This window comes from Vombatus ursinus, unplaced genomic scaffold, assembly GCF_900497805.2.
Source record: "Vombatus ursinus unplaced genomic scaffold, bare-nosed wombat genome assembly UNPS02014810.1, whole genome shotgun sequence".
Lineage (NCBI taxonomy): Eukaryota > Metazoa > Chordata > Mammalia > Diprotodontia > Vombatidae > Vombatus > Vombatus ursinus.
In genome coordinates, this window is record NW_020954588.1 from 23,175,661 (window position 1) to 23,199,477 (window position 23,817).

The 23,817-nt window shown below is 39.7% G+C and overlaps 1 protein-coding gene across 3 annotated transcripts in view; it reads left to right on the forward strand.

Moving 5' to 3' along the window:
* The window catches only part of TBL1XR1 (transducin beta like 1 X-linked receptor 1), a 158,723-nt gene that overhangs the window by 111,404 nt on the left and 23,502 nt on the right, over window positions 1–23,817 (forward strand). For all 3 annotated transcript variants that reach the window (XM_027876135.1, XM_027876133.1, XM_027876134.1), the window contains 3 exons: window positions 8,917–9,019; window positions 20,309–20,454; window positions 23,329–23,554. In XM_027876135.1, coding sequence (XP_027731936.1) covers window positions 8,962–9,019; window positions 20,309–20,454; window positions 23,329–23,554 — 430 coding nt within the window. In that variant the 5' untranslated portion in view covers window positions 8,917–8,961. The remainder of the gene's footprint in view (window positions 1–8,916; window positions 9,020–20,308; window positions 20,455–23,328; window positions 23,555–23,817) is intronic.

Here is a 23,817-nt window from a genome sequence, read left to right on the forward strand (position 1 = left end):
ACACATAGGTAATGTAAACCTCGTATTAATAATCACGAAATTCACAACTAACGGTATTTGTACTTATCTGATATCCTTCAGGATGGCTTTCCTAAGAAGAATTTGTGTGTACTCAAGGACCCTTATGCACATTTCTGTAATTCATTATCTGCAAGAATTCTCACCCACTCATCTTCCTCGGTCCTTTTTAAAACTGCCTTGGAGTGTCAGACCTAGTAGACTGTCGTGATCATTTTATTCCACAGGTCTGGTTCCTGCCTAATAAGAGCACAAAGCTGGAGTCCATCATTAGTTCTTTGGCATTGTTTTCCATTCTTATCTAGCACTCAGTTGGGATGAAGTCAGGGCACCTCCTTCTTGATTTGAACTTCCCCAGCATTGTCCAACTCTTCCCCAAACAAGTTGTGGGATTCTCTGATCCCTAGAGGGACACACTGGATATCAACCATGAATCATGTTTTCTTGGCAACTCCCCATCTGTTGGTGCTAGCCCTCTTCATATAGATTTAGAATTAGGGGAGATCTTGGAGATCATTTAACCCAATTCCCTTATCTTAACAGTTAAGGAAACTGAAACTCAGAGGGGCTGAATGAATTGTCCAAGGTCACATAGAGCTAAGATTTGACCCAGGTCTTAAGTTGAGATGTATTTCCATTGTGTGCATGTGCATGAGATTTTATGTGTCTGTCTTTGAGAATTACTTCTCTTTGGTGTTTTTCTGCTCTCCATTTCACTTTCACCCTCTGGTGTGCTCTTTCACTGATACAGGAGTAGTGACAGCAACAGTTAAATGTGGCAGTAATCACCTGCTGCTGTATGACATCAACTTGTCTTAACTTCTGCTATTCCACTGACCTGGAATTCCATCTCTACATTGCTCCTTCCTGCTTATCCTTCAAGGCCCAAGTCAGATTCTGTTTCCCAGGAAGCCTCCCTGTCACACAGTGACTCTTCTCTTCTCTCAGTCCACAGTGTTATCTGCCCCAGGTGACTTAGCCAACCCTTGCTTGGCTTTGGGCTTCTTTTGCACTTTGATGCTTTAGAATAGACTCAGTTTTAGGTCAAGAAAGGAACTTAGCATCTAGTTCAGCCTTATCATAAGGTTAGGAAAGGGGCTAAGAGTCACTAAGTGTCTGTTTATGGTCACACAGTTGGTCAGAAACAAGATGGGACCTGAGAGTTCTTAAGATACAGTCAAGGCTGCTTGTCAGGAACAGTTATTGGCTGACCGCTTGATCTCTAGGAAACTGACAGTGTTAGCCTTTTTTTTGGTAAATGTTTTGGTGAGTTTTTTTCACAAGTGCTTCTTTAGAAATATTCTCAACATTCATTTCTGAACATTAGCCAACTTGAACACTTTGTCATTTTCTTTTGAAGTAGCAAGAATAACTTTTTGAACCTTATAACTTGCTGACCTGAGTCAGAAAAACCTCAGTTCAGACCCTGATTCTTCTCCTTCCTACCTTTGTGACCATAGGCAAGTAATTTAAGTTTTCCTGGACTCATTTTCCTTAACTTGTAAAATAGGAGGTAATAGTGCTTCTGTCATAATGTTATTAGGATCAAATGAAGTTGCTCCTGTGTAAAAGGCCTCGGTGAACTTGAAAGTACTGTATAAATATGAACTCCCCCCAGTTCCCCAAGACCTGGAACACTATGCAGCCCCCAGAATGTAATCCAGAGTCCCTTAAAAGAATGCTCAGCCTCACTAAGTGTCCGAAAAGGAACAAGCAAGGGGATGCTGATGAATGTCCGTTGTCCAGACTGGGTTATGCTGTTGGATGGAAAGCTGGTCGAGCTTTTGTAAATCCCTAGAGTCAATTGCACTGTGCTTGAAACCATCTCAAACTCACATCTTAAACCTTTGCAGAAGGTCTGTGGTTACAAATCATGGAAAAATAGCCCAGGAGCTAGAACTTAGAATAAGTCCTGATTAGAGAAGAAAACAAAGGATCCCAAATAGGGGAGGGTCGTCTATGTCCAATGGAAAGAGCCGTAGGCCTGGGGGCGGGTCTGAGGTCACTTGGTGCCTCCAACATTGATTACTGGCACCTCATTTTCCTCCTTCATAAAAAGAAAGATCAGACAAAGTGGCAGCTCCAAGGTTTCTTCCAGCTTGATAGCCATAATTCTAAGATGTGGTAGGAAACAAATATAATTTCTGTGGTTTGAAGGAAACTGAATAATGATTAAAACTCTCCTGGAACATAAGGGCATAGATTTAGTACTGGAAGGTCACATACCAAACCCCCCATTTTATAAATGACACTGAAGTCCATTAAAATTTAGTGAATTGCCTGAGGTTACACAGGCTGAAGTAGTAGATGCCTGAGATAAGATAGGATCCCAGGTCACAGGCCAGTAGGGTCATGAATTTAAAGCTAGTAGGAACCTTAGATTTCATTGAGTCCAACTCCTTTGTTTTACAGACGAAGAAACTGAGGCTGAATCAGTTAATAAGCATTATTAAGTATTTACTGTGTGCACGGCACGGGTTAGGGCCTGGCCCTCAAAAATGTATAGGAAAAGCATCCCTGCTCTCAAGGAGTGTGCATTCTAGTTGGGAAGAAGACACATCTAGGTGCATACAAGATACATGCCAAGGGTAGGAAGGGCGTATGTAGAAGGTGGTATCTGAACTGCATTGTGAAGAAGCCAGGGTAACCAAGAGGTGGAAATGAGGGGGCACAGAGCCTTCCAGGGATGAGGGACCGTGTGTTTGAGGACCCTCAGGTTGGTGCTGGAATTAGACTAGATTTAGTACAGGGGAGGGAGTGAGCTAAGAAGACTGATGAGGTAGGAAGGGGCTTGGGTTGTGTCAAAAAAAGTGAGTGATAGGGAGCTTTTGGAGTAGATAGAATTGGGGTGTGATTCGGTCAAACCAATACTTAGAAAAAATCTCGGCAGCTGAATGGAGAAGAGAGATGGGAGTGGGGAGAGACTCAGGGGGCCATTGCAGCAGTCCAGACAAAAGATGATGGTGACCTGCACTGAGAGAATATGGGTGGGTCTCTGAGGTCGGTAAGTTGAGGATGGACCCCAAGCCTGTGATGCCCTGGACAGTGATAGGGAAAGAAGGGAGGAGAGGGTTTAGTGTTCAGTATAATTAAGTGCTTAGTCAAATACACTTGGAGTTATGGTTGGGGGAGAGGTTCTCCTTTTCCTCCATTCTCTGTTGTAAGAGTGCCAAGGGCATTTCCCAGAATTTACCCCTTGCCCTCTTTTCCTAGAGGCTCTGAAATTCAGAGAACACCTCCCTCTTACCCCACCTCCACCTCCTAAAAAACTCCTGATTCCCTCCCTCAAGCCATTTCATATTCTTCACCTTCATGCTCATCCATGCTGCCCTCCCCATTTTCTATGATAAAACACCCAGGGTAACCAAATCTGATTTTTGTTTCAAATGCGGAGGACTCTTAGACCCAGAGGTAATGAAGACCTGAATTACATTGGGAATGTGTGTAGATTATATTGTAGAGTCAGACTCAGCAGGATTTAGCAACTGATTGGCAATCTACCATCTTCTTAACTTTAGTTAGAAGGTAGATTTGGAGAGTTGTTTTCATAGAAATGATTGAAACCCTAAGAATTGATGAAACGGCCTAAGGATGGTAGCTGGATAAAAAGCACAGGAAGGATAGAAGAGGGGGAGGAGCCAGGAAAGCTCTCAGAGGAACAGAGATGGCACTTGGAAGGTTGTGTGTGAGAAACGGCAAGAAAGATGGTTTGTTTGGACATAGATTATGTGCAAGGGAAGAAATTTTAATTTGGTCCCAGGAAACCATTGGTGGCAGACTTAGCTTTAAGGAAATCATTTAAACAGTTGTGCGGATGTTGGATTGGAGAGGGGAAGGACTTTTGTCAGGGAGGTCATTGTAGTAGTACAGGTGAGAGGTGATGACAAGCTGAATCGGGGTGGTGGGAACTTCATTAGTCTGAAGAGGAGAGGACCGATATGAAAGGAGAGGCCTCTGAGGCTTTGGGAGAAGTCTAGGTGGTCAGGGTCATTCAGTCAGTAAACATTTATTAAGTACCAACTCTGTGCCAGGCACTGTGCTAAGTGTTGGGAAGATGAAGAAGGGGAAAAGCCAGTCCTTTCTCTGAAGGAATTCACTGTTTAATAAGTGAGACAATATGCACCAACAAAGTACAAACGAGATCTTTATAGCATTAAATGGGAATAATCAGCAGAAAGAAGGCACTAGAATTCAGAGGGGTTGGGCAGACTTCTGGTAGAAGGTGAGACTTGATTTGGTGCTTGTATCCAGGAGGCTGAGATGAGGAGGAGAGCATTCTAGGCATGGGGCACAGCCAGGGCAAAGACATAAGAGTTGGGCGGAAGGGATCAGCCAGGAGGCCCGTGTACCGTGGAGTCACGTGTAAGAACATCGGCAAGGCAGGAGGGAGCCAGCACAGAAGGTCTTTGAGTAACAACTAGCTTTTTGTATTTGCTCCTGCACGTGATAGGGGGCCACTGGAGTTTGTTGAGTAGGAGAATGGTGCGAGTAGGAATAAGGTGCTCTAGTCTCTTGGAACCACAGTTTTCCTGTCCATAAAATGGGGGTAATAATACTGTCATTCCTTCCTCATGAGGAAATTGTGAGCATCGGTCATTTGACAAGCTTTTTTGTCAGGCATCTGGTATGCGCCAGTTACTGAGTTTACAAGTACAAAATGTTAAGACTCAACAGGATTTAGCAGTTGATTGGCAACCTCAGGTGGGTATAGCTTTGCAATCAGCTAATTGGAGACCCCTGCTTTGGTGGCCAGGGAATTTAAATGATTGTTACTAAAAGTTTTTTCTAAGTTGGGATTCAGTGGTAGTTATTTCATGTGCTTAATACATTCTTACCTCCTAGGGTTTGGCTAATAATTTTGTGATGAAATTTTAAAACAGGTAGCTTAGGGATTTTTAAAATCGAAGCTTTAACAATTGAACTCCAGCTGTGTGGTAAATCCCTCAAACATCCATTCAAAGTGCTTTTGGATTAAATTGTTTTTGTAAGATAAGGAGAGTAGAGAATTTTTTCAAAATGAATTATAAAAAGATAATATGTTTTTGTGCATGTATGTTGATAAGGAGATTATAACTTACTTGGTATGGGGGTAGTACACAAATAAACCAGGGTCAGGATGTTGAGGCTGCAGAGACATGGAATAGATCTCTGCCGACGAATAAACAAATTAAAATGGGACTGGATGAAGAAATCATTACAGTTTTGTAACATCTGACCTTTTTTCATGAGAAGTATTTTTTTACTTTCCCAAAGTGACCTTCATGTTGTGATCCACCTGATAAGCCTTGAATGTGTACTAATTGATCATGCCTGGGTCTTTGGGGACTTGTGCAAGTTATTCAGTATCTTTGAACAAGTGATTATTTCAAACACTCCCTCAAAAAGCTTATTAGGTGTTACTTTGTTCTCTGGGATGTTGAGGGGAGTCATTGATTTATATGATTTAGAGTTGGGAGGGAAGTCCGTGAAAAGCTAGCTTCACTTAGAAATGAGGAAACTAACCTCAGAGAAGTGAACTATATTAAAACTTTGCCCATAAATACATTAAGAAGGAAACCTCTAGAGTACAGGAATCTGCCGTATTCATCGTTGTATCCTTAACGTTCAGTTTAATGCTTCACTGATCATTTTCCGAAGTTAAGAATAAATTCATATATCATGTCAGGGAATGCCCAAGATGATATGCTTATGGGAATTAGCAAGATGGTTGAGATAAGGACCAAACAATCTGAAATGACGTCAGAGAATATAATTGAATGTCACTTGAGGTGGAGACCCACCACCTCCAATAATTCACCTTGCCTCTCCCAAGGGTGCTCTTTGAAACCACAAACTTTGTAGGGGAGAGCAGGACACCAGGCGTCAGGCTGCTCTGTCTTTAAGTTGGTGAAAAAATGAAGTTGATCTAGCCTATTTTTTACATCCTATTGAACACCTCTCTATATATTTCTTTAAGACTTTCTTTAGGGGCAGTAGGGTGGCGCAGTAGATAGGGCACTGGCCTTGGAGTCAGGAGGACCTGAGTTCAAATGTGACCTCAGACACATAACACTCAGTAGCTGTGTGACCCTGGGCAAGTCACTTAACCCCATTGCCTAGCCAAACTTAAAAAAAAAAAAAAAAAAGACTTTCTTTATCCTTTTGAAATCTTGGCTCTTTCTGTAGGAAATGTGTTATGATAGAAAGCACAGGGACCCAGGACCCATGACCCTGTCCTGCCAGGTATTAGTCAGCAAGTGTCTTTAGATGTAAAAGAAGCAATTCGACTTGATGATGGTCCCTCAGGTCCAATGTAGCTTAAATCTGATTGTCCTTTGTACGTGCATCTACTTCCCTGTAGCCAGGTAGTTGGGTCACACAGTGAATAAGGGAGCGTTTGGAGCCAGGAAAACCCGAATTCAAATCTTTCCTCAGACACCGACTAGGTTTCTGACCCCCGGCCAGTTGCTTAATGTCTATGAACCTGTTTCCTTATCTGTAAATAACCTTCAAGTGCTATATACATGCTAGTGATTATTGTTTTTATTTATTAACAGTTTCCCATAAAAGGTCACAAACCCCTTCATAGACCTTGTGCATGCTGGACTTCTTATTCTAGCATCTCTCCCTTGGTAATATCAAATATGCAGATAACTCCCAAATTGGTATATCCAACCTTAAATCTCTCTCCCTGAACTAGAATCCCTAAATCATCCACTGCCAGCTTTTACTCTTTACTGGAAGTATCATCCACATTTCAAATCGAATATATCCAAAATTGAACCCATCATCTTTCTAAACTTCCTGATTTTACCTGTAGATTTTCCCATGATAACATCTTGAATAAATTTCCATTTTTACAAATGAAAAAACTGAGTTCAGAAAGGTTAAGTGATTTGTCCAACATCACATACACAGCTGGTCTGAGGCGGGATTTGAACTCAAATCTCCTTGATTCCAAGGTCAGCACTCTTTATACTATACTAGATCACCTTTAATAGTTCCCATGGAGTCTCTGCTTCTGTTTACTTTCATCTCTAAAATACTCTCCACACACATGTCAAAATCATCCTAAAACAGCTTTGATGCTCCCATTCGTTCTCCTGTTCAGAAGCCTTTGGTGGCTTCCTTTTACTTTATAGTGAAAATAAAAATTTCTTAGCTTGGCATTTAAAAATCTTTCTTTCTGGCCTGTACCTGTCTTACCAGCCACATTCCCTTTTGTTAAGTACTGAGTTTCATCCAGATGAGACTGGAGTGGGATATTATGACATGATATTTTTCTTAGATAGCTGTCCTGTGTAGGGGGCTGGGAAGGATAAGAGCAGCCCCAAATTCCCAATGTCCCTAAGCCTACTGTCGGGAACCTCCCACGTGATGCTGGGGGAAGCAGGCAGTTTGATGGCCGGAGCTTGACCTTTAGCCCTGGAGTTCAGGCCCAAATAAGCGTGTCTCTTGAATTTTGCAATTCACTTGGCTTGCACAGATTGAAATTGTGCCTCTAGGCTCATGGTCTGGAAGCGTACAGTTGAATCCATAGTCTAAACAGGCAAAGAGGACTCCAACCTGCCACCGTGGTTAGAGTCCAGAAGATCTGGGTTTAAATTTTATCTCAGACACTAGCTGTGTGACCCTGAACAAGTCACTTTTCCTGTTTCTGCCTTAGTTTCTTCATCTGTAAAATGGAGATACTAATAGCACCCAGCTCCCAGAGTTGTTGTGAGGATAAAATGAGATGTTATATGTAAAGCTTTTTGCAAACTTTCATCATCATCATCATCATCATCATCGTCACCATCATCATCACCACCACCACCACCGCCACCACCATCATCACTCATCACCATCAAAGTGTAGACTGCTGAATTTTACCATCCTTTGTGAAAATAAACATACCCATTTCTTTTGTGAATATATGGTTAAATGAATGCCTCTTGAGGACAAGTCTCTGCCCTAAAGGGTGTGCCTGAGAAAGTAAAACTGAATTGTTCTAATTTAAGGAACTCTTTCATATCTGTTGATTTATTACATTTTCCATCCATTGTTATTTTTTGGTTTTCCCAAAACCTGGACTAAATTCTTCTAAAGTATATAAAAGTGACTGTGCCAAGACCATTTGATTTTATGATTTACTCTAAGGGTTCTTTAACTTTTGTTGAATACATTCACAAAGAGAAGGAGAAGGGAGTATTGGGAGCTCTCAGTGTAGGAGGGTAATACTAAGTCATTTTTTCTGTATGCACTCTAGGACACTGATGCTATTTCTTAAAACAATTCTTCAATGTGAGTGAGGATGATTTTAATGGATAGTTCTTTATGTCATATCTAAGTGATTTTACCCATTTTCTCATAAAATGCAAGGCTAGTTTATTTTAATTATTCGAATTCATGACATCTCACTAATAAGGAAAAAGAGTTCATTCCTCCATGTCATTTAGGTTTTGTACTAATGTAGTCAGGAATGCTTAAGTTCAAATGAGGCCTCAGACATTCACTAGCAGTGTGACCATGGGCAAGTCACCTAACTTCTGTTTGCAAAATGCACTGGAGAAGGAAATGGCAAACCACTCCAGTGTCTTTGCCGAGAAAACCCAACAACTGAACAAAAGCAACAACAAAATTATAGAAGGGTCTCCAGTTGCCCTTTTGGGAAACATTTGAAATCTTTTGTTTATGTCAACAACTCCATGTGCCTTTGATTGGTCTTGGGGGAGGAGGGGGAAGGAGAGGTGGTAAATGGGCAAGGCTTGGTTATGTAATTTCTAAAATAATTCTCTAAAGTTACTTTGTTTATCAGCATTTGCTAACAGATGTTAGATAACCTTCACCTTATAGCAATTAAATTAGAAGTTTTTTTTCATCATTTCTTACATTGTTTTAAAATAATTGAGAAAATAATTTACTTTGTTTTATTTTTAGGGTTATATCCTGTGTTGTGACCTCATGGTTTAAGTGGGAATAAAGATGAGTATAAGCAGTGATGAGGTCAACTTCTTGGTATATAGATACTTGCAAGAGTCAGGTGAGTACTTATGGAATAAATAGGCCTCAAATTCCTTGAATATTCTCAATCATCTTTCATGCATTTGACGTCTGTACCAGTCCAAATTGTTCAACTTTATATGTTTCTTTAATGAATGGACTGCCATTTATTTTTAGCCTATGTACTACTGCATGGTTTAACTCTCTGACTCTTTCAAATATATTGGAATCATCTCAGGCATATGTTTGACACAAAAACTTTGGCTTTCCCAGTTTAAAGATGACTTCTATGATTTTGATCCAATTGGGAGACGTTATTAAATGCATAATCACCGTAAGGCTGCTGTTCTCCAGAGTTTGACCATTTTTATTCAGAATCTTCAGCCGGCTTTTGTAGAAGAATTAGAATGTACCAGGCGCTAGGAGTGTGGAGTCATTATGCAAAGGCAGCCCAATTAACCATCAACATTTTTTCATGTTATCCCATTGGATTAAATTGTCAAACCTCAGGTATGGAAGAAGGTAGAAAACATATATATTCCTGCTGTCAATTTCAATATAGACATGCATGTCAATATCAGGTAGAGAGAGTGCTGGATTTGGGGTCAGAGGGGTGTGGCTTTGAATTCAGGATCTGCTCCTAATAACCTCATCTGTAAAAGCGAGAGGACGGACTCTCTGGAATTTTAGGGCCCTTCCAGTTCTTCACTTGGGACGCTCTGATCTTAAGCATGTGTTATACAAGTAAATTCTCCTGAGGCCTTGGCTAAACGTGTGACCATGCGTGCTTTCCTTTTTCTGGTGATCAGAACTGAATCAAGAAAGAAAGTAGCAATAAGGGAAGGATGTTTTCAAGGGACATTCTAACAGGTGCTTGGAAGTAAGAGGGGAAACGTCTATAGGGAAGGGATAATGGAAGAGTTATATGACTTAAAGAGAAGGTTCAGGTTGTACATTTAGGGTGCAGTCATCAAGTAGCCCAGAACCCCAAAGCTAAAAGTTTTAAGGGATAAGACTTAGACTTTTGCAGTGTTTACTTTTAAGTGGTCTAGTCCTTACAGATTGAAGCATACTTTTTTAACTTTATTTTTCTTGAGGTTTTTTTGGGGGGGGGAAGGGTCTATGTTTTCTTTCACAATATGACTAATATGGAAATATCTTGCATGACTGCATATATATAACCTATATGGAATTGCTTGCATTCTTAATGGGGGGAGGGGGAAGGAGGGAGGAAGGGAGAGAAATTGGAATTCAAAGTTTTAAAAACAAATGTTAAAAATAATTGTTTTTAGAAGTAGTGTAGTCTTAAGGTCAAGCCATCTATAGAAAGATAAACTTTTTCAGCTTTGGGGTAATACAGTATAGGAGTAGGGGAAAGTATGACCCTGGGGGACAGAGGAACAATTTATGTAACAGCCTTTAGACAAATAAGCAGCCCCCAAATATACTCACCTCAGTAAGTTTGTTCCATGACATAAACGATGAGTGTTCCGTCTTCTTCTAACTAGTTGTAGTTTTAAAAGGTGGGGGCTGGGGACAGGCATAATGGAGAAGATGAGAACTTGATATGGACATTGGTGCTGTATTATAACTCACAGATTTGTCATTGGTTACTATTCCCCTGTTTTAGTTACGTACATTTTATACTATAGAATGGTTCAATATATTATTGAAGTTGATTCTCTATTCTATTCTATTCTATGTCCTTAACATAAATGGTTTGGTATCAAGCCTTTGGTCGAGGGCATTATATCCTGTTACATTTTTTTTCCCCTATGGGCTAATGGGATTTGTCTTCCATCATTTTGTATCATTTTTGCAGGAATGTAGCCTACTACACCTGGGCCCAAAGACTGCCGCCTAATTTATGCCTTCTATGAGAAGACTAGAGATGAGAACATTAGGAATGGCTATGAGAAAAGAAAAAGACTTATGAATGTCATGAACAAGCAGTGTTAGAGCACTTTACACAGTGTAGCCTCTCAGTAAATATTTGTTGAGTAAGTCCATCTTTAGGTTAGGAAATTAGGTGGAATAGAAGATAGATGTAAGCTGGATCTGGGTCAAGATTAAGAGGAATAAATGGGAATCCTATCTGTGCTAGGATAAGATAGGGAACAATGAGAAATTCAGTTAGAAATTATTTCTAGACTTTGAGGTATGGCTAATGAGAATGATTAGCAGAGAGATGAGTATCTATAGGGTGGAACTGTAGACAGGGCCAGCTTATAGCTCTGAGCCCCACCCACAGTAGACTTGGAGTAAATTGTGGGCAGGTTTACTTGGTGACAACCGTTCCACATTCCTCCGATCAGTTTCTTTCTGGTGGTCTACTTCAGTTACATGGAGCAAGTGATCCTATGTTCTTTGTGTTAATTACACAATCATCATGACTCAGAAATGTACATTTGGTGCCTTATTTCCATGGGAACAACTGTCATATGTGGGTCATCGGCCAAATTGTATAGAGAAGATTGGCAACTTTAGTGTTGTTTGTTTTAATGTATTAATCATGAAAGTTGTTAGTTTTAAAGTATTGTGGTGAAAGTATTAATCATGAAACTGGCTCCACACCGTTGACCATGGCAGTCTTATGTGTTATATGATGAAATCAGTTAATTCTGTTCTGCCATTATCAATCCTTTCTTGTAGAGTAATTGATTGAAAGTTAAAAAAATAAAGCAAGAAAGAAACTTAATAACTTAGTTATTATTAACTCTTTTTAACAGGTAGGGAACCCTTATAATAAAAGTTTGGAGTAGCAAAGATGGGACCCTCCTAAGGATCTGGATTTAAGAAGTAAAAGCTCTTAAGATCTCTTTCATCTTTCGCATTTTGGTAGAATTGTATGTTAACAATTTCAGAAAAACAGAGGTACACTACTTCTAAAAACCACTAGAGGAGCATGTCAGCAAATTCTTATTTTTTTTTTTCTTTAATGATTTTCTCTTCTTAGGCTGTAAACAGAGGTTCTCAAACATATTTGGCCTACTGCCCCCTTTAAAAAAAAATTTCTCAGTACCCCCCTGGAAATGTACTTTCTTTAACCCTTTAATTTTTTCTTTTTCTTTTTTCTTTTTTGAAACTTGCATCATTTAAAAAAATACTGCCCCCCAGATAATTCCAGTACCACACTCCCCTCCCCCCACCCCTCTCCCCGTGGGTAGGTGTTGCCCACTTTGGAAACCTATGCTTAACAACAGGTTATGAACTTGCTATTTATCTCCCCTCACCCCCCCCTTTTTTGTTTTGTTTTTTTTTTTTTGCCGTTTAAATGACTGTATTAAGTACTAGTCTTCCAGTGCAAAGATTCCTTAAATATTAATTGTTCTGTACATATATTTCACCACTGATGATGGGTTGTCTCATGGAATTGGGGGAAAAGTGCTTTTTAAACCTGGCAGGGTAATATAAATGTGCAATATCGTGTTTCTACAAGGAGTGCTCAGGTTGTTTTTGTCTGTGGCTTGTGTTAAATTTGGGTGTTTTTACTGGGACTTTAAGTTAAATCAGTTGAGGCTATGTACAGACCTTTTGAAAAATTACTTTTTAACGTATAGATATGAGTACACATTCAAAAACATCATACATTCACTATTACCAACTTTCTTCGGAAGAATTAGCTGCCTTTTTATCTAACTACACCTCTTTTCAGCGTTTCTTTTCACATGGAGGTCTATTGGAACAATAACTTTTGGAATAGGTTTTCCTAGCCAAGGAAACCATCTTTCTTTTAGTCATTGCAACTTAGATGAATTGTTCCTTGGATTACAATTGTATTTAAGAACTATGGTTTATATAACCATGAGAGAATCTTAATAATTGGTCATCACCTTTTCCTTTTATTTACAAAAAAAATTTTTATTTCGAATGGAATCCCCAAACTCTTGAGGTGTCCTTTGGATATAAAAGCTGCAATGATTGAGGATGTTTCCTTTCCTTTTCATCTAAAGAGAATTCCTCATAAGTACAGTTTACCCTGTATTTTTTAGAATCATCCATAACTTTATACTCCCCACAGTCAAATTTTTCCTACTTCCTGGCACTGGGTTTGATGGTTTTGGGGTGGCTTAACAACTTGGAATGCAGACAGTATTTATCTTCTGTGCCAAAATAGAGCAAGCAAAGATTGACTTTATCTTCCATACTGTCTTTAATATGTGCCAGAAGGGTGTTAGGAATGTATTTGATTGTCTTAACTGATAAACATAACTACTTTGTGTTAAATTCTAACAAGCAAATCAGATAATTCTACATTGTTTATTCTCTATTAGCACAATTTTGCTTTGGACTTTTTCTTTTTCTAAAGAATTTTTTCAGTTGTCACTGATGCTTTTGTATTTGGCCATTTGTAGGTTTCTATTTTTTTTTTTAATTTCTTATAAGGCTATCTGTAGGTATTGTATTTGAACTGTTTGACAATTTAAGAAAAAAAAAGCCTTGTATAGGATGTAATCATCCGTATCTTAAACTGGCTATTAGATGAGCTGATTTATCACTCCCATCCCCACCCTGAACTTGTGTAATTTATTGTTTTAGAATTAGCTTCTACTACATAGATAAATCTCCAGAATTCCTCTGTTTAGAATTTCCTTGACAGTTTTGGGAAGTGAAATGTTTTAGTCTTTAGAAGTAAAGGAATAGCTGGAGTTTGAGAAAATATTTCTTGATGTGACCAAAGTTGAGAACCTACTTTGACCTTCTTATTAAGGAAACCATAATATCATATACATTATATTTCAAAGGAATCCATTTAAAATGAGTTTTTATTTTTACAAAGTTGTCTTATATATTTCCCTGGTTCTGCTTGCAAGAATTCCATATGTGACTGGGTATAAGCCAACCTAGTATATAGGTCAACATAAATTTTTCTTTAAAAAATTAATATTTTGGCCCATAATTACTGTCTATCCCAGCCCATGTTGAACTGCCATTCTCAGCAGCTGCAAGGAATAGGCAACACGGCTTCCTCCGACTTTTATTAATGCAGCTGCTAATGGACTGAGATCACCACTGCTTTTCCCACCCTAGACCAGTAAGAGCTGATTTTAGCAGCAGGCTGGGTCAAGCTTAACTGCCTGTAGTGGAAGCTTTGTGCAGCTGCTCAGAGCTGGGGTGGAAGGGGCTCAGCTGTTGGTATGCCTGACATCAATATGGCTTTTTAGTCTTTACTGTTGTGAAATGACAAGGCTCTATGAGCATAGGAGACTGAACAAATGTGCAGAATTTAGTGATGTAATCAAATAAAGCCTAAAAATTAATCTGATATACTTTTGTTTAAATAGATATTGTACATGAAGCCAAAGAACCAAGAAAAAGCTATTTTTTCAAAAATTTACTTCTGGCAACCCTGGTGACTTTTAATTGCGCCTGCCTCGGGTCTCTTATGCTTATATCACAAGCGGTCATAGGCAGTGCCTTCAAAAATATAACAACATCCATAGCACTGCACTGCTTGACAGCCTTGTAAATTGCTAACATTGTAAAACAGGGAGTTGAATCAATTAAGGATCTGTTAAGCACCTTCTGTATGCCAAGTCCTCTTCTAGGCTGTGAAGATACAAAGACAAAACAATTGCACAGGTCACAGCTGATACAAAGGAGATGTAGGTAATGAGAAGGGGAGGGACCAGTAGCTCCAAGAATCAGGAAAGGCACTGCTAGAAAGCTGCTCATGAGATGAGCTCTGAAGGAAGTTAAGAGATTGTTTTCATTCTTTTTTAATTTTTTTTTGTTATGAACTTAAACATCAGTTTGAATAGTTCAGAAACAGAGAAATGTGAGCTGCTATTGTATAGAGTTAGTTCGATTTTTAAAAGATGTGTACACTCAAATTTAACATGGTGAACCTAGGGAATCTAGGAGCAGAGGGAGGATGAGCATCTATTTCAGGCATGGGGAGCCTCTGTAATGGTCCTGAGATAAAAGTTAGAATGTTATACAGGAGAAGAAACAAGTAGGGCGGGGATAAGGAAGATGGAAAGGTAGGCTGGAGGCAGATTGTAAAGAGCCTTAAATGTTCCAGCAGAGGGGTTTGTATTAGAACCTGAAGGCAGTACAGGTCCCTGGAGGATTTTGAGCATGAATGTGACATGATCCACTTTGTACTTTGGGTAGAGGACATTGGGAGCTCTGTGCAGGATACTTTGGAGAGGGGAGAAATTTAAGTCAGGAAGAGCCTCTTGGAGGCTATTGTAATAGTCCTGGTAGTTGGTGAAGGCCCAAATAGAGAAAGGGGTGAGTGAGAGCTATTGTGGAATTAGAATTGACAAGACTTGGCAGCTGAGTAGCTGTGCCACAGGAAGGAGAGCAACGAGTAGATAATGATTCCGGGATGGAGTAGTTGGGTTGGGTTGGGGGTGGTGGTGCAATTAATGAGTTCTATTTTTATAGCTCTCACACATCTTAAAGGATGTGTCCAGTGCGCATTGGGTGATGCAGGATTGAAGCTCAAGAATCCCACAGGGAAGGGATAGATTGGGGACTTGTCTAGAGATGATAATTGAACCTGTGGGATCTGATGAGAGCCCATTTAGAACAGGTGGAAAAAGAAGAGTATCTTGGGTTTGAGACAGGAATGATAATACAGCAAAGGACAGTGAGAAGGGGCTGTCCAATAGGTAGAAGTACCAAGAGAACAGCATTTTGAAGTAAGAATCGAGGAGGTGATCAAAGAGACCAGATGTTGTGGAGAGGTCAAGAATGATGAGATCTGAGAAGATGGTATTGGATTTGACAATTAAGAAATTGTTGGTAACTTGAGAGAGCAGTATCAGTCAAGTGATGTTAGCTGCCAAACTGCAAGGGGTTGAGACGAAAAAGAGAAGATATGTGCAAGGTTGAGTAAATAACTTTTTCTAGGAATTTACTTGTGAAAAAGAGAAGAGAGATTAAGTGAGGTAATATTAGGAGCAAGTGAAAGTGTAAGGATGAGGAAGAGCTAGCCATTTTTGTAGGCAGCAAAAGAGGGGTGTTGGAGAGTGAAGATTACAGGAGGGATTGATGGTGGAGGCAATTTGCTGAATTAAGAATACAATACAAACAGTAACAGTGGCTTTGACAAGAAGAAGGACCTGCCTCTTCATCATACTGGAGTAAAGGAGGATAGAATGGGAAAGACGGATGATGTTAAGGGATTTTGAGATGTGGAGTAGGGGGGAGGAGGGAGCCCAAAAGAAGAGGGGTGTCTGTTTTCTCAATAAAATAGGAGGTGAGGCTCTCTGAGGGAAAGAAAAGACTTGGGAACAGAGGTTTTGGAGCTGCTGTAGGGAAGAATAAAGGATTTCTTTGTAGCCTTGTTGACCCAGTTGAGAATAGGTAACGTAAATTTGTAGTGGACCTAGTGATTGCAGTTGTGTGGTGTGTTTCGGCACCATTCAGCAACATGAGTGATTTTTTGAATGGAGGAGGGTGGGTAGTGGAAATTGTGGAGGATTGGTGTTTGACAAAGCATAGAGATAGAGACAACTGAAGTTAGTACAAAGTTGGACTGATAAGGACTCTGTCAAGATTGGGAGAAAAGTCAAGCCAATAAATTCATCAGATTTGCATTGTGACTACAACTACAAAGATCCTTGCTCTCCACACATTTCTATTTCCGTGGGGAAGACAAGTATAAATATGGAAAGAATAAATACAGAAGAAACATAAAGACAGTCAGTATAAGTGAGTTTGGGAGAGAGGGCAGTAGTAGTTGGGAGGGTCAGAAAAGGCTTCATTTAATAGATGGAGCTTGAGTTGAGTCTTAGAGAGGGACTCTGAGGTAGAGATGAGATGGGGGAATGAATTCCAAGCATGGAGAATATGCTTTTGCTCTGGCTAGACACGGGGCGATGGAGGGTCTTGAGTGAGGGACAAAGGGAAGGCCAATTTATTGGATTTACCGAGTATGAGAAGGAGGAAGAATGTCTCATGAATCTGGAAAGACGTTGCGACCAGGTATGAAGTGTGTATTTTTTGTCCTAAAGGTAATAGGAAGCCACTGAAGCTTGAGTAGTTGGTAACATGAAGAGATCCTACATTTTAGGAAGATCATGTAGGATATGCCAGAATCTGGAGAGATCGAGGCAGAAAAACCAGTTAGAAGGCTGTTGTAATTTCCTAGATGAGAGGTGGCAAGGGCCTGGTTTAAGCTGGTAACTGTGAGTGGAAGAAAAGGGGTGGCGGGGGGAAAGACACAGCAAGCTTTGTTGATGGATGGGATGTGGAAGGGGTGAGTGAGAGTAAGCTGAGATTACAAATCTGGGAGACTGGAAGAAGAGTGGTATCCTTGACAGAAATAAGGAAGTTTGGAAGATAAATGGATTATTAGGGAAAGATAACATGCTCTGCTTGGACATGATGAGTTTGAGATATCTCTGGGGCATCCAATTAGAAACTAACTGAAGTTCAGGGGGGCTGCCGCCTTAGTACACAAATTTGTGGGTCATTTGCCTCAGAATGACAAAGGCACAGGAGATGATGGGAGGGGGAGAGAGAGAGAGAGATCCCCATGATAGCCCCACAGCTGGGGCTTGGTGTGGGGGAGAGAGAAGGAGGAGTCAAACAGCCAGCAGGGTAATTAAAATTAGAACACCGTACTATGAACACCTGGAGAAGATGGGGAGTATCCAAGAGGAGAAGGGAGTCAGCAGCATCTGATGTAATAGGTCCAGGAGGTTGGGGACTGGGAAAAAGAACATGGCAGGTGGAGTGGGGGTTGGGGAGTAAACAGTAAAGAAGTAAAGCCGAGGTTAAATGAGAAACCTTGTGTTAAGAAAATGCAAGAAAGGAAGCAGAAGGAAATTCATAATGGGGCAGAGGCAGTCATGACCTGTTCTCTGATAACTTTATATCCTCCCATGGATTCAGTGGTCATCTTCGTGCAGATGCCTCACAGATCTCTAGATCCAGCTCTAGCCTCTCTTCTGAGCTTCAGTCCCACATCATCAGGTGTCTATTTTAAAATAAAACTGGATGTCTCAGAGACATCTTCAATTCAACATGTCGAAAACCACCCTACTGGTAAACTTCCATGTGGCTGTCAAGAGCACCATCAACCTTCCAGCCACCATTCTGATCCTTGACTCCTAATCTTCATCCATAGATCTAGTCTGTTAACAAATCTTGTCATTTCTGTCTACACAACATCCAAAGTAATTTCAAGAGGAATGTGCACTGCCAGCTAGAGAGGCTTTGACAGACACTAGAGTCATTCATTAAGCATCCTTAGGCTACTTATGAAGCTTGCTTGCTTCTGAGTCCCTGGACTTATATGTGAAGAACAACTCAGTGGTTTGGGATCATACACTGAAGTATAGGCACTCCTGTTTGCGTTAAGAATACAAGGGAACCAAAAACGGCGCCCTGTAAGATTGACAGAGTGTATTTCGATTTTTTTTCCTCCTGCAGGCAGTGACTGCATACTGGAATATCTTAAAACTTCATCTGGTAGCTGTCTAAACTGCTTACTGCCACCATATTTTCTTTGTGGTTTGCCAGGGCCCTCGCAGAGGGGAGGCAATTTCAACTGACATTAGGAGCCCCTTTCTCTATTCTGTCCAAGAACTAGACCCTCTCTGCTTTCCCCTCTCTCAGCCTCACTACACAGATCTCAAGACTTGGGGGACATGAAAAGCAGGGCTCTACCCAAAAACATTTGGGAGCTGCTGCCTTTTGGCAAAGATCCTCATAGGCATTCTTGTGAAAAGAAAAAAAAAAGCTAAGCTGAAATCATCTCTCCATGCACCAAGTTCCCATCCAGGTCGTTGTGAAACCATGAACCACAAGCATGGTGTTAGCCATTGTCATTTGGGTACAGAAAGGGAAAGGGGACTGTTTAAGGAGTCAGAGTGGACTGAAGGTCAAAGAAGGGCATTGGAGCACAGGTGAAATACTGCTGACTAAATGTTGCATAAGAAATTAATTTAAAATACATTCGACATAAATTGGCACTGTTAGTAAACATTGGTGACACATAAAGGAAGGTAGAATTCTTATTTTGTCTCCTTAGGAATTGGGATAGAACAGACAAAAAAAGAGCTCAAATGCTTAAATCCTGAAATAAGCAAACATTAGTGTAATTCTTTATGTGAGAAATATATTATTTAAAGTTGCATGTAATTAGATGAATATTTATTTGTAATTTTAAAATAGTAGATGTCTTACATAAAATACAGTATAAAAACTCTGCCTTTTGTGAAGAGAATAGCTTCTCGCTGAGTCACCTGTTTTTAGTTTCAGATGTGTACAGATTGGCCCTTTTAATACACAATAAACAAGTAATTAAAGGAACATAGACTTGAAAAGCCTAAAATGCATTTAAAAAGGAGTGATGTCTTAGGGAAGACACTCTCACGTTGTGCTTCATGTTGTAGTTATTTGTGTCTAAGTCTGGCCTGCCCTACTCTGGACTTGTAAACTTAGGACAGGCAGAGGCTATGCCATGTTCATCATGGTTCTCCACCTGCAGCCCAACAGTACTTGGCAAGCAGTGAGTAAGTCTGTGTTGAATGAGACTGAATCTTAACACTGATGAAAGGAGAGAGCCAAAATTTCCCATGCTCACTTGGGCTCTCTTACTCTATTTTTAGACCCCAGATAATCTTATAAGCAAGACTTATTTTGTAATTAGCACATTTATTGTTGAGCAGTTAGTTTGCATACAGAATGGTTTTCCAAGAGCTTAAACAAGTTTTCCTTCATTCTTAAGAAGCAGCATTTCCTGTTTTATGTGAATAGGTTGTTTTTATCAAACCTTTTATTTTGCAATTAGTATAAAAATAAGCACTCATTGATTGTCCCAAATAGGTTTCATAATTTATATGAATAAAACGTAAATGTTTTGCTATGCTATGAATAATAAGCTCACTGTAATGTTGAGCAAGCCAGTAAAGGTCCCCAAGCCTCAGTTTTTTTATCTGTGAAATGAAACATTTGTAATATACAATTGCCAGGTGCCTTCCAGTGCTCAAATTCTGTGATTTGTCTCCTCATTGATGCATAATTCCTACCAGTTCAAGATCTTCCAAATTATATAAAACTTGAAGATATATAACTACATATACTGTAAATATCGAAAAGGTAATAAAGTGTTTAAAGAGAATGGAGAATAGAATTGTGAAGACGAGCATATTTAAATGACATTTTAAATATCCTTCATCAAAAAAATCTAATCTCAGAAAGAGGTATATGATTGGCGTTATTAATGTTAGGAATGCCATTTCCTGTGGTGTTTTATAATTATTATTCACTTCAAAGTTTGTTTAAAATGTTATAAGATTTTTTTATCCTGTCTTTATTATGTTGCCTCTCAGGAAATATATTCTTATGATTTTCCTCTTGTCTTTAGGGTTTTCTCATTCAGCATTTACCTTTGGTATAGAAAGCCATATCAGCCAGTCTAATATCAATGGTGCCCTGGTTCCACCTGCTGCTCTGATTTCTATTATCCAGAAAGGCCTGCAGTATGTAGAGGCAGAAGTCAGTATTAATGAGGTATGGTTGCTTTCTTTAAATAAAATGACTTTTCTCTGTATGCTGCTGGAGTACCATTCAAAAAGCATTCCAGTGTGATTGATTTACGTCACGTTCCTTATTGATGATGCTCGTGCTGACCACTCTCTGGAGGTTCAGGGGTCTGTCCGCCCGTGGAAATCTCTGTCAGTCTAGCAAGGTGGCTTGCCTTGGTGTAGGGAGGTGGATTACTCCAGCCTGATGTTTAGGGCTTTCCCCATGTGGCCCCTCCCATGCATTGTCCACATTAGCCAGATTGGAGGCGTTCTGACCCCAGAATGCCCTAGACTTTCCTGCCTCTTTGTTGGATGACACCATTTCCTATGTCTAAAAATCTTTTCTCACTTTCTTTACCTGTTGAATTCTTACCAAATTTACTTGTTTCCTCTTCCATAAAAATTTCCCTGATTTCCCCTCAGACCTCACATAGCAATTTGTTTCATAACCCTCTCCTGTACTTAGATAACTGCAATATAAAATATCGTTTGTGTTTGTGTCTTATCATTCTCTTAAGACTGTAAGGTCTATGAGGGGAGGATTGAGGATTTTAGCTAAGCTAGATGCTAATTGCTGCACAATTGCATTTTCCAAATATTTGGTGAATAAATTGATCCTTCTCCTTCATAATATATTTTTGTATTTGAATAAGATGACTGATTCTCTTTCTTCTTCTTTTTTTTAAATTGACCATTCATCTGAAGAGAAATCTTTCTGGAATACTAAGATTGGTGATCAACTGATTTGTTAGAGAACCATAGACTCTTAGAGTCAGTCCTTTATACTCCTGCCCATCCGTCTCAGACACAGGGTAGCTTTGCTCTGCAGGCTTCTCTGGCAAGAACATTTCCTGAATAGGACCTGGGTGTTGTGAAATTTGATACATGATTGTTGGAGAGATCAGATTTAAAGTTATTACTTAGTTTTGTTTCTCCTAATGTTTTAGAATAAGGCAACCACATTTTTTCTTATTATTGTTTCCTGCCAAGAATATTCATTCTAGTAGATAGATTAGGAGAATCTCACTAAGTAAGGAGACTTCCTGAGCTAATTAACTTTGAAAAGAGCCAAGTTATGTTATCTGTAATTTCTGTAGCTGAAAAACCCTCTAATAAGAAAGTGGTTAGTTTTTATAGTACCCAAATAGTCTCAGCAAACAAACCCAGGTATCCACATATAATCACAAAGGAAATGGATGAACTCTTCAAGCTTGGAGCTTTATAAAAATTCCATTAAGCTAAAAAAAAAAAAAATACAGGAGTTTAGGAGTTAAGAGAACATGATTCTGATCTGCTTGTAACTATCTTTTTTGACCTCAGGAAAGCTTCCTAACCATTTGAAGCCATAGTTTCTTCAGCTGTAAAATAAGGGAATTTTACTAGATCTGGAATTCTTGACTTTTTTTGAGGACATAGACCACCCCCAAGCCCCCAACACAGTTGGAAGCCTGTGGTCTCCTTCCAGAATCATGGTTTTAAATGCCTAAGACAAAATACATAAGATTACAAAGGAAACCAGATATATTTAAATAATTATGAAGATGTTTAAAAAAACACATTCGCAAAAAACCCAGGCTAAGAACCCCCACACCAAACAATGTACTTCTAGTATGAAATTCTCTGATTCTAGTGAATTGTCCTAAAAGATTATTTTGACCAGACTCAACTTTTTAAAAAACATTCCAGTGTGTGTGTCTATGGCTTGTGTTTATTTTTTTTAAGCGCTGGAGTGTCATTATCCTATGATGATCATACCTATTGAAATGCCAGTATTAGGGGCAGCTAGGTGGTGAAGTAGAGAGAGCTCCAGCCTTGGAGTCAAGAGGACCTGAGTTCAAAACTGGCCTCAGACACTTGACACTTATTTGCTGTGTGACCCAGGGCAAGTCACTTAACCTGATTGCCTTACCAAAAAGAAAAAAAAAAAGAAATGCCAATATTATATTTTTGTTGTCATTGTTGTTTAGTCACGTCCAACCCTTTGTGACTCCATTTGGGGTTTTCTTGGCAAAGATTCTGAAGTGGTTTGCCATTATCTTCTCCAGTTCATTTTACAGATGAGGAAACTGAGGCAAACAGGGTTAAGTGATTTGCCTACAGTCACACAGCTAGGAAATGTCCGAGGCCAGATTGTACTTTATCCACTGAGCCACCTCGATGTCTCTGTTTTATTTTACTTGACACTAACCTATTGAAAATGAATTATAAATAAAGCTTGATAGAGCGCAATGAGTGCTGTGTTTGGAATTGGAAAACGACCACAGCTTGATTCCCAGATCTGCCATTTAACTTTTGTATGTGACTTTGGGCAAGTTACTTCACCCCTCTAGGCCTTAATTTCTTCATTTTTAAAATGAAGGGATTGGCCCTGACGGACCCTGAGATTCTTTCCAGCTCTAAATTGGTGCGATCCAGATACATATTTTTTTACATTGGTACCTGAATCTTGTCTTTTAGAAATTGGCACAGAGTTCTTAGCTTATACCACACTAAAAGCACTTAGTTGAAAGTAAACATTGTCAGTCAGGGTATTTATAGAATGTAAGCTCCTTGAGGGTAGAGACTGTGCAGTTTTTGTCTTTGTATCTCTCATGTAGCACAGTGCCTGGCCTTTAATAAATAATGCTGATTAACTGCTTGATGTCTCTCCTTTCCCTTCCTTCCTCCTTCCATTTTCCCTTCTTCTTCAGAACCCTAAGATGTGTTCAGTAGAATATGACCAGAGTCCTTTTGTGCAATATAGATCAGCATCCACGTGGGGTTGCCTTTGAAATTGTTTTTAATTCTAAAATTTTCAGTTCTAAAATTTATCCTTTACTGTTTATCTTTATTTTTCTTTCCTCTGACTTTTCAAACTTAGGATGGTACCTTGTTTGATGGACGACCTATAGAGTCTTTGTCACTGATCGATGCTGTGATGCCTGACGTGGTACAAACCAGACAGCAAGCGTACAGAGATAAACTTGCCCAACAACAGGCTGCAGCTGCCGCTGCCGCCGCTGCTGCCACAACCAATCAGCAGGGTTCAGCAAAAAACGGAGAAAATACTGCAAATGGAGAAGAAAATGGAGCCCATAGTATAGCAAGTAAGCTGAGATCCAGGCATGGTCTGATGGAGATTCCAGGGAGTTTTAGATTGCATCCAGTGGAGAGTGAAATTCTCAAACTTCAGTGAAATTCTGTATGTGGGTCAGTCAGCGTAAATATTGATAATAAAACCAATGTTTCTTTCAGTCATTTTAAAGATTTGGGAAGTGTACGCAGAGAGCTGTTTAATTCTGGCAGGAGATGCTTTTCCAGTTACCGCTTGTGTCAGCTTCTAAACTAACTGTCGCATGACCGAGTACAT